Source organism: Rissa tridactyla, chromosome 14 (genome assembly GCF_028500815.1).
Source record: "Rissa tridactyla isolate bRisTri1 chromosome 14, bRisTri1.patW.cur.20221130, whole genome shotgun sequence".
NCBI lineage: Eukaryota > Metazoa > Chordata > Aves > Charadriiformes > Laridae > Rissa > Rissa tridactyla.
In genome coordinates, this window is record NC_071479.1 from 11,547,984 (window position 1) to 11,559,060 (window position 11,077).

General features: G+C 55.7%; 1 protein-coding gene and 2 non-coding genes across 3 annotated transcripts; all 3 read right to left on the reverse strand.

The window, feature by feature from the left end:
* Positions 1-8,116: 8,116 nt before the first annotated feature.
* On the reverse strand, positions 8,117-10,991 carry RPL12 (ribosomal protein L12). Its single transcript, XM_054220485.1, has 7 exons — positions 10,834-10,991; positions 10,648-10,721; positions 10,155-10,253; positions 9,392-9,473; positions 8,838-8,924; positions 8,299-8,411; positions 8,117-8,210 (listed from the first exon to the last, which is right to left on the reverse strand). The coding sequence occupies exons 1-7, from the start codon at positions 10,868-10,870 to the stop codon at positions 8,205-8,207; spliced, it is 498 nt and encodes a 165-aa protein (XP_054076460.1). The 5' UTR covers positions 10,871-10,991; the 3' UTR covers positions 8,117-8,204.
* On the reverse strand, positions 9,070-9,198 carry LOC128917733 (small nucleolar RNA SNORA65). Its single transcript, XR_008469338.1, has one exon. It is a non-coding gene; the product is annotated as a small nucleolar RNA SNORA65 (small nucleolar RNA).
* Positions 9,630-9,758, reverse strand: LOC128917734 (small nucleolar RNA SNORA65). Its single transcript, XR_008469339.1, has one exon. It is a non-coding gene; the product is annotated as a small nucleolar RNA SNORA65 (small nucleolar RNA).
* Positions 10,992-11,077: the final 86 nt, after the last annotated feature.

Consider the following 11,077-nt stretch of genomic DNA (forward strand, 5'->3'; position numbering starts at 1 on the left):
GACGGAGCAGAGGGAATTCAAAGTGCAAATCCACGGATAAAGCGGCGGAGGAGGGCGGATGGAGAACCTTCCTGTGTACAAAGCTACACATCTCTAGGGCAGAATGGGACAACCGTGTCCTGAAGAACATGAGCAACAAGGAGGGGGGGTTTAAACCGGTGCCAGGAGCATCGAAAAGAGACAAATAAATCTAAAGATGAATCTCAGAAAACTTTTCTGACTCTCTCATCCCGGCGGGGGAGCAGTCCCACACAAGAGAGGTTCACCTTACGGCTAGAGGGGAAATTAAACACAGAAAAGTTGTTTGGAGCAGTCCCTCGTTGGCGGGTTGGCCCACAAGATCTAGGGAGTCCCTGACTCTGCCAGCCCCGCGCCCGCAGTTTGGGCACAAACCCGACCTCTTGTGTCACGACAACGAACCAGAGAGGAGAACCCGCGCAACAGGACAGGCAAAAGTCATCGCGTTTCATGAAAAACAACAGTCAAGTCGTTGAGTTTGAAATAAAATATTACGTGATAAAAAGAATGTTTTGCTTTTTAAAGAATATGTAAGGGTAATATGTAAGGAATCTTATGGAATTCAACAAGGGCAAGTGCAGGGTGCTGCACCTGGGGAGGAATAACCCCCTGCACCAGGACAGGTGGGGGGTGACCTGCTGGAGAGCAGCTCTGTGGAGAGAGACCTGGGAGTCCTGGGGGACAACGGGATGACCATGAGCCAGCAATGGGCCCTTGTGGCCAAGAAGGCCAACGGCATCCTGGGGGGCATCAAGAAGAGCGTGGCCAGCAGGTGGAGGGAGGTCATCCTCCCCCTCTGCTCTGCCCTGGGGAGGCTGCAGCTGGAGCGCTGGGTCCAGTTCTGGGCTCCCCAGTTCAAGAAGGACAGGGAACTGCTGGAGAGGGGACAGCAAAGGGCTACCAAGATGCTGAGGGGATGGAACACCTCTCTGATGAAGAAAGGCTGGGTCTCCAGCCTTTCGTGATGAAGAAAGATTTGGGTCTCTTCAGTCTGGAAAAAAGACAACTGAGGGGGGATCTTATCAACGCTGATAAATACTGAAAGGGGGGGTGTCAGGAGGATGGGGCCAGGCTCTTTTCAGTGGTGCCCGGGGACAGGACAAGGGGTAACGGGCACAAACTTGAGCATGGGAAGTTCCACCTCAACATGAGGAGGAACTTCTTTGCTGTGAGGGTGGCAGAGCCCTGGCACAGGCTGCCCAGAGAGGTGGGGGAGTCTCCGTCTCTGGAGACATTCCAACCCCGCCTGGACGCGTTCCTGTGCCACCTGCTCCGGGTGACCCTGCTCTGGCCGGGGGTGGGACTGGGTGATCTCCAGAGGGCCCTGCCAACCCCGGCCAATCTGGGATTCTGTGTAAAAAAAAAATAAATAAAGTAAATTGCTAATTGGAATGGAAAGGAACGCGCAGTGAATTAATGACCATGCACATTGGTTTATCAGGGGGATCGCTTCATTTTTGATGATTGTGGGTTTTGATGATTGTGGCTGTACCTCTGAAAGAGAGAAAACCAACGCGAGCCCGTGGTACCGCAGTTGCCGGCGCTGGTGTCTGGTGCTCGGCACAGCGGGCCTTCACCCGGGCTGGAGGATGCCCTGCTTCCCCTCCACATCTCTCCTCGCGGGGGCTGGAGATGCTGGGCTGAAATCAGGGGCTTCTTATTCCGTGGATGGGGAGAAGAGATTGTCTGGGCCAGGGGGAAATCGGGAGTGATGCTGGTGACGCCGATACGTGTTGAGGTGTGCCTGGGGGTGGTGAGTGACACCTGGCGTGGGCCATGGTGACCGAACTCACCGTGCCCTGCCTGGGGCGGGCAACCGGCCCCAGGGGTGGTGGGAGACCCGGAGGACATTTCTCCCAGACAAAACGCCGCTGTGAGGTCTCCCCACGGGACCAGTTTAGTGTCAGCCCTTCCAGCACCGGGGGTTATTTTGGGCTGTGAGTGGGCACGTGAGGGCACCGCAGCAATTCGGGTTCATGAGTTCAGCCCTGCATCTTCCCTCCCCCCAGAAAAACCCCACAAGGTTTGCAGGATTGCCTCCGTTTGGGAAGTCTGCTGGTGGTGCTGCTTGTGTTTAGCCCCCACGGGGACCCCAGCCCGCCCAGCTCCCGGGAAGGGCCATGGAGCACTGGGCACTGCTTGGCTCCGATGCCCAGGGGAGGTGAGCCGCGGGGGTGTGCTGCCCGAGACCCATTTCCAGCCAGAGCTTCTGCCTGCAGCTCCTCCTGAACACAGGCTCCCCCCGCCTTTACACCAGAAAAGCTCCCTTTCCTATTTGGGCCTTTTTTTCCTCCTTTTGCCACCCTCTGTGTGTCCCATGACACCCTCTCAGTGGGGTTCGCTGCCCTCAGGGACACCACAGAAGGGCATGGTGCTCCCGAGGCCACAGAGGCGGCAGGTGGCAGTGGATGGAGACCACCTCCCCTCCCTTTGCAAAGAGCAGGGCATCTGCCCAGCGCTGGGTCTTCTGCTGGGGGGGGCACAGGGTCGAATTCCCACTCGTGGGGACAGACGCACTCTGCAGCTGGCCGAGCACGATGGCATCGGACCAGGCGGTAGTGACAGCCCGAGGACAGCACCAGTGGCACAGCCATGCTCCACTGGCTGTTTTGGGTTCAGAAACAGCAGAGGAGCGCCAGTAGCGAGGGGTTCCCACCCCACCGTGCTGCTCGTGAGCTCGACAGGACAGGATCCACACCCCCATGAGCGCCCACCAATGGCTCCCACTCACCGGGCAATGCCAGGTTGCATAGAATGGAGTGGTTTGGATTGGAAGGGACCTTAAAGATCATCCAGTGCCACCCTTTCCCTGGGCAGGGACACCTCCCACCAGCCCAGGTTGCTCCAAGCCCCGTCCAACCTGGCCTTGAACCCCTCCAGGGATGGGGCAGCCACAGCTTCTCTGGGCAACCTGGGCCAGGGGCTCACCGCCCTCACAGCCAAGAATTTCTGCCTGAGATCTCATCTAAATCTCCTCTCTTTGATTTTAAAACCATTCCCCCTCATCCCATGGCTCCCCTCCCTGATCCAGAGTCCCTCCCCAGCTTTCCTGGAGCCCCTTTAGGGACTGGAAGGGGCTCTAAGGTCTCCCCGGAGCCTTCTCTTCTCCAGGCTGAACCCCCCCCAGCTCTCTCAGCCTGTCCCCACAGCAGAGGGGCTCCAGCCCTCCCAGCATCTCTGGGACCTCCTCTGGCCCTGCTCCAACAGCTCCGTGTCCTTCTCACGTTGGTGCTCCCAGAGCTGGAGGCAGCACTGTGAGGGGGGGTCTCTCCCTTCCCCACTGTGCCCACAGTGAGCAGCACTAACTCCACTGCACCCACCGTTACGGCGGGTATCGCAGGCGAGCAGGGGGGAAGCTGCCCCCTGGGCCTTCAGTACTCTACACCAAGCTCTAACAAAATTCATATCTTCTAGCCTAACATTTTGTAATGCAGGAAGCCACAAATCCCAAAAAGTTGGCTTTTCAAGGCCTGTTTTGTCTCAGGGAAATGAGAAAGTTCGTTCCCCTTAAAGCATGCCAAGCTCTCAGGCCACCAGCGCCAAGGGAAGGGCTCAGCACTTCTCGGTGTCCCTTTCCCTCCTTCCTCCTGCAGGTCACCAGAGTGGGGAAAAAACCTCTGGCTTTGGAGCACAAACCAAGTTATGAAGAAGATGGATTTTAAATGTGAAGCTAATGTAGGTTGTTACTATCTTTACCAAGCCCTTTGCTTCCTTTCTAAGCAGCCTTGTTTGGGAAAAACGAATTATTGGCAGGGTAGTACCCTGCTCCCGAGCACTACATCGCTTCTACCAGAGCACGTGCCCTAAGGTGGCATGGGAAAGGTTACGTGTCCTGCCCCCAGAGGATTTCCCTTAAGCAAAAGAAATCATTTTTCCAATTATTTCCAGTGCTGACAAGTGGGGGAAAACCCACAGTGTGTGCGTGCAGTGGCACATGGACAGCCACGGGCACCCACGAGGCTGGCGACCCCTGAGACTCTTGGGTTTCACACCTAAGCGGGGGGTCAACACACACTTTAACCCTCTTTAAACTAAAATTGCTGCTGAAAAGAGTGCTGCAGTCCCCTGGCAGGCTGTCCTGCCTCGGGCGGTGCAAGCCTTTGCACAGCTTTGTCATGGCATCGCTGCGTAACTTCATTGGGAAGGGTCCCAACCCCCTGCCCAGCTCTCCCAGTACAGCGTCAGGCTGAGCTCTGGGTACCGCCGAGGACGGAGATCCCACCACATCCCCTTGGCAGTCTGTGACCACGCGTCACAGAAGATTTCCCCCCCCCTCCCCGCTATACCTTATCGGAATTTGTTGCAATCCATGTCCTTTGGGAGGTGGAGAAGGCAAGAGGTCACACAGCATGAGGAACCCACCTGCCCCTGCTTCAGGGAGCACCCAAGCTCGGTTCCTGGCTTGAAACACGGCCAACTCCAAGCCAAGGAATTAAAGATGGCAAGCGTCTGGGATTTCAGCCTTGTTTCTGCTTCGTTCCCTGGTTGCTTCAGAAAAAGGCCCTCAAAGCAGCAGGAGAAAAAGCAGAGAAAGAGGAAAGCCACGAACTCTCCTGCTTTCCACTTCTCTCCGCCGAAGGGGCCGCACAAACCCCTGCGCTGCCTGCGAGCGGGACGGAGCCGAGACGGACAGCGAGGGCTGAGCCACAAAACCTCGCGGGTTCTGCAGGGAGATGCAATTTCTGGGGACACCTGGGTCAGGCTTTGGTCACTTTTGCCTTAGGAATGAGGAAGGTCCAGCTCCTCCCGGCACACTGAGTCACAGGTTGGGATGTACTGTGAAATTGGTGCCTGCCATGGCGGTTTGATCTGGTAAAAACTCATTTTTCTTGTCATCCCTTGCCCTATTTCACTACAGCCGGTCTTCAGTCTCCGTGGCCTTCAAGTCACCGGGGCAACGTACACACATTTCATCAGGGAAAGGAGGACAAAAGTGGATCTTCTCAGAAATCCTAAGCGCTCCGGTCAGCCCGAGCTCCTTGGCCCACACATCCCCCTCCGCTGAACCGCCAGCCCGGCCCTTCTCCAAAGACCCCGGCATCTCCCTTCTGCCATGAGCTCAATGCACAATTGCAGAGCCGTTGCTCCATTAAACATTCCAGACAGCAGGACTACGGTGGAAAACAGACAGGACTCACAGTTCCTTTGGGCTGGCCTTGGTGTGCCTCGGTATTTTGGGTCTTGCAAGGACAGGCTGGGAGAATTCTCCTTTCCTGGCCTCCACCTTCATTAGGTTCTACCTGCTTCACCGGTAGGTACTTCATCAGGGGCAGACTGGAAACTGAAGTCTTGTCAAAGCAGCAGTTTGTTGTTAAATCTTGTGCAAATAGAGGTGATTTCTGAAGATCCCACACAACGTACCCATCACGCCTCACAAGCAGTGCGAGGTGCCTTCCTGGGACATGGCTGCCCTGTGCCCAAGCTGAGCTCCGGCAAACCCAGAGGTTTGGTGTCACCAGAGCAGCACACCATCGCTCGGCATCTAAGCAGCCTCCAACTACAGCCGCTTAGGAATTGCGGAGTGCTTTGTATACTGGAAAATAACGCATGACTTGCATATACTTTAGAAATAAACATTGCTGCAGGTGCACACCTCCTCCCGTTCAGTTGGGGATGGAATTTATTTGGAGTTTCCCCGTTTACACAGGCTTCAGCTCATCCGGCACCCGGTGTGTCCGACGCCGCGGAAGTCAATTCCCTGCCGCAGCCTCCTGCTGCATGGGCTTCTTCCTGCAAAGGACTTGGGTAGATCCTGGTACCTAATCCAGACACCTTTTAATGAATTTTAGCAGCCCAGCGAGCACCTACAGCAGCGCTCTCCTGCACACCCCTACAAGTAGTAGCAGAACTGTTTTTCCCTCCCCAGCTCCTGCGAGGCTCACCGCTTCACAGCCCCGCTCGCTGTAGTAGAGCTCCGGCCGGGAAGTTTCCCTCTGGGGCTGTAAGTGCCCTGCAAGAATAACTGTGAGAGTTATTGGCAAAACTGAAGAAAAAAGTTGATCAAGTGCTGTCAGCACTTTGCAGAGGAGGAAAACACACCTTGCAGAACATTTTTCAGAGAGCAAGGCTCGCACAGCTCAGCATCACAGGCTGCCCAGAGAGGTGGGGGAGTCTCCATCTCTGGAGACATTCCAACCCCGCCTGGACGCGTTCCTGTGCCACCTGCTCTGGGTGACCCTGCTCTGGCCGGGGGTGGGACTGGGTGGCCTCCAGAGGTCCCTGCCAACCCCCACCATTCTGGGATTAACTTGGGAAGAATTTGATCCCCTTTCCCTTTGGAAAAACGACTCTAACTTAACGTTCATGACTCCTCTTTTTTTCCCAGGTTGCTCTGCTGGGGCTGAAGCAAACTGCGATCATAATGCTGCTGTTAACAGGGCTTTTAGCAATACCCGAGTCAGCTAAAGCATTCTTATTACCAGCGTAATTTCACTTTGCTTCTAACAGAGCTTTCCACAGCCTGCAAGACCACGTCATCCCTCACGCTGTGTTGCCCCAAGGGAAAATCCAGCCCTCGCTGAAAATAGAACAAGGTTTCCCCAAGATCTTTGGTTCTACCCACGCCTCAGCCCTACCCCCGTGACAGCCGAGAGCTTTCAGGTGAGAACCAGGTGCCAAAACCTGTGAAGTACAACGGTTTCAAGCACGAAGCCTGAAGCGCACAGAATGTGTTTAACCCCTCCAGGGGTTAAACGGGCTGTAGCTGAGCTTAGAAGTTCCTTCCCCCCCCTCATTGGATGACATCCCTATGGTGGTGTTTGCAAGCCACCCCCCCACCCCACCCCCCGCCTTAAGAGTTTTGCCAAAAAAAACTCATTTTGAATAAACCAAGCTAAACCTTTTGCTCTTTCCTCACCACGCTTTTCAGTATCTGTACTTATATCCCTACCCCATCCACACCATCGTGGGCACGGACACTTCTTATGACAGCCTTCCCATCCCCAGTGAGCAGTTGCCTTTCCTTCAGGAGGGTGCCATTAGCAAGGCAAACTCCTTTTGTCTACGTGCAGCAGCTCTTCAGCAGGTCGTCATCACTCCTGAGGGTGCAGTTACTCCCAGAAACAGCCAGAATATTCACTGCTATTTGTGGCTCAGCCAGGTTTTAGGATCCGTTTCTTGACAAGCAGCAGCACTGGATTTACAGAATGCCCATAATGAGGGAAACACCAGCACTTACACGGCTTTGTTTTTCAGAGAACACACAATGCAGAGAGGGACGATAGGGCTTGCTCACCCTGCTCCCCCACTGTCACCATTCAAGGAATCAGGAGACCCAAGAAACATGAGACTGGGGCCTTTACAACTCTATGAAACAGGACCACAGATTTCACCCAGAATTAAGACACTTGCTCCTCTACAGCGAGGAAATCAAGCACAAAATAAATTCAGCTCAAGAACACGTGTACTTGTCCTGGTCACCAGTAGAAAATCCAGTATTTCCTCTGCTTCAAGGCAGGAGAAAAAGCCGAGCAGCAGAGAATCGGGTATGTTCTACAACAGAAATGCCACCAAGGCCAGAGGTTCCTCCTGGCAATAACGTGCCATGGTACACACTGCCAGGCCCACAGAGCCGTTCTCCCCTGGCTCCTGCAGATGCTGGCTGAACAGCCACACCTCGGGTGTCATTTCAGAGGGACTCGGGGCCCTTCCATCCCACACCCCCACACAGCACCTCTCACCCAGGGTTACGAGCAGGCAGCCCGCAAAGCCCTTTTCAAGCCTCAGGATGCGTTTGTGTCCTGGGTGTGGAGGTTCAGGGGAGGCCAGACCCGTTACTACAGCATCTGCCCTAACGAAGGGAAACACCCGCTGCTCCGAGCCGCACATTTGGCACTGGCAAGACCAGAGCTCGCAGAAAGCTTTACACAGGCTGCTCTTTACTGGAGTGCTGGCTGGAGGGAACTCCACTTCTCTAAGCTCAGTGCCGCAGCAAGCCAGTGACTGCAGGGCAGCAAACGGGAAGCGAGCATCTTCCGGCCTTGAAGTTTGTATAAGAATTAACACCCTGGTTGATGCAGAGGGCAAAACCTGCTAAAACACAGCCAAAACCCACTATTCATGCAGCGTGGGACAAGGACAAATTAAGCCAGCAACACTGTTTACAGACAGCTGGGTCTTTTATTGAGTATTTATGGTGTTACAGAATACTTAAGGAACCTTCGCATGGCAACTTCTCTTCTGCAGTTTCAGCTCTGTTGAAAGCAGCAAATAGAGCTCATTAGTACAATCTTTTAGTAAATGGTCTAATACAGCAAGTTTCAGTCAGAGATGGCTACTTACGGCTGGGCACTCAATTGCACCATTATTGATGTCATCAATGATATCATGCGGGTGCCTGCCATCAATGCTGCAGCCCACAGACTGGGCAGTCCCAAGAATCTCCTTGATTGTCCCTGCAGCAGGAAGACAGGGCTTGTCAGTGCTTCACCACAGGGGAAAACTCTGAAGAGCACGTAGAGGACTCGACCCCTCGCACCTCAGCCCTCCCTCCTCCCTCCGGGGTTTGCAGGCTGTAGCCACAGGGCTCACCAGGGGACAGCAAGCCACTTAAGCCAGGTCTCATGTAGTGGTTTCCAGGGAATGCACCAGAAAGAGCCACATGTACCTTTCGCCATCCAGTACCACCTTCACCGGAAGGTGTGAGTCTGGCTGCTGACAGCCAGCGCCACGCTGTCCCTGTGGTGTCCAATGCCAAGTGGCACCAGGAGCTCCCCCACCACCCCACAGCTATGGGGCGCTCCCAGGAACCCAAGCAGAACCTGGCTCAGGCACAGAGCCAGCAGAGGGAGGACTCTGCAATCCCACCACCAGTTACTCACCTGAGAGCTCTCGAGCCAGGGACCTGTGCCGCATCTGCCGGGCAATGTTCACTATCTCATCAAAGCTGACACTGCCGCTGTGCTTAACTGGGAAGGAAACCAGCACCAGTCAGTTCATGTAAACACAGGGCACCTCCAGTTCCCTGTGTTTCATGGCAGAAGGACCATTCCCAGCGCTCAGACCACATGGAACCCAGAGAGTTTTCAGGTAGAGAGGGGCTGCCACCAGCATGCCTGTTTGCAGACTTCGGCACAAAGTTACCCACAAGAAGAATAACTCTGTTTCCTAAGCAGGCATTTTCTGTCAGCTCACCTCTGGACTGCACTAGTCACTGCATGACAAGACAGGTACAGTGGCGGGTGGCTGCCCTACCCCACCTTCCAAGAAACTGAAACTTGCTGGTGTACGCTCTGACGTTCAAGGAATTCCTGCTGCCCAAGACACAGCCCCACAGCACTCGTTTGCCAGTTTATGCTGAATAATCTACAGGCAGGTACACATTTCATTCTTAGTCCCAAAACACATTCAGAACTAAAGCCAGATGAAAACTTACTGTTTTTCTGCTTCTTCCTGTCACGAGGAGGCTCCTTCAGAGCTTTGATAATCAGAGCAGAGGCAGAAGGAACAACCTCTATCTAAATGAAAAGAGATTAGTTTTTCCCCCCCTCCAAGTAGAGATGGGTAACTAATAGAGACATTCAACTCAGCGGTCAGTGCCTGTAAAGCCAATTGCCAGAGCACAGAGGTTCTGGGTAGCTTGCTAGTACACGAGGCTTTTTTGTGATGCAGAATCTTGTTCCCAGTCTTTCGGCACAGGCCTCCCCACAACCAGAAGAGGACTGCTTCCTCGACTGGGGCTTCCTCTCAGCTCACCACTGGAATATACCAGCCACAGGATTCAGGACAGGTATAGTGGCGGGTGGCTACAGGGTTTTTGTAATCTCTGGTCTAGTTTTATCCTGGTCAGATGGTCTGTAGAAGGAACAATTTATCTGCAACAGGATAAAAGAACAACTTCTACACGGGAGCAGATCCCTTCCCATTGCTCACAGGCTGGGAACCTTCAGCCAGGCAATCCCCAAGCTGCAGACACACAGACAGATTCAAGCCAGCAGCACTGCGAAGGCTCATGCAAGTGTTTTAAGGTCTTTCCCAGAAGACCCCCACACAGTGGCTGTGTGGAACTCATTTTATCCACCTCGGAAGGATGAAGGGCTGAGTCGACCCTGCCGGGATTTCGGCTGTGGTTCAAGCAAGCGGGGTGCATTTGTGCTGGGCGCTTGCACCACTGGGCCATCCCTTCTGGCGTTGGGTACCTGTGCTTGCCTGTTCTGGATGGTGAGCTTCACCGTGATGCGCAGCCCCTTCCAGTCACCCGTTGCCTTGGCAATGTCATCACCAACCTTCTTGGGGGACTAAGACAAAAGCACACAATATTGTCACAAAATCCATCACAGCAGCAGTCCCACCTCCCTGCCCCATCCCTCTGGAGGAGAGAAGGGCCACCACCCCCAGTCCTGTCCCCATGTGCCATGTCATCATCCCCCACGTACCCGTCTGTATCACCTCCTCGGTCCCGCCCCTGTGTGTTCCCGTCCCAGTCCCGTCTCCACGTGTCCGCCCCCTGCCCCCCCGCCACGGTCCCGGTCCCGTCCCCACGTGTGTCTCCCCCACTCCTCGGTCCCGCTCCCGCTCCCATCCCCGTGTGCGCGGCCCCGGTGCCCCGGTCCCGTGTGTCTCCCCCCCACCCCTCGGTCTCGGTCCCGTCCCCATGCGGGTGTCCCCCCCTGCCGGTGCCGCGGTACGTACCAGACCGAGGGGTCCGATCTTGGGGGCCAGAGCAGAGGTGGCGCCAACTTCGCCGCCGGTGCAGCGCAGGTAAACTGCGGGCACAGCAACGCGCGTCAGCCCCGCGCCGCCGGACCCGGGCCCATCCCGCCCTCACGGCCCGGCCACTTCCCCCCAACCTCCCCCGGCCCATCGCCCAGCACCTACCGACTTTGATCTCGTTGGGGTCGAACTTGGGCGGCATGGCGGCAGCGGCGGGCCCGGATGGCGACGGATAACAGCAACTGCGGCCCGGCGCGGCGGCGGAGAGAGGGCCGGCGGCGCGCGGGCACCGGATATACCCGCCGAGATCTCGCGAGAGGGGCGGGGCGGCCGACACTCCCGCCCGCGGGCCGCGGGGACGCTGCGCAAAACTCTATGGTCGGAGCGAGGCGCTCTGGCCGCTTTGCTC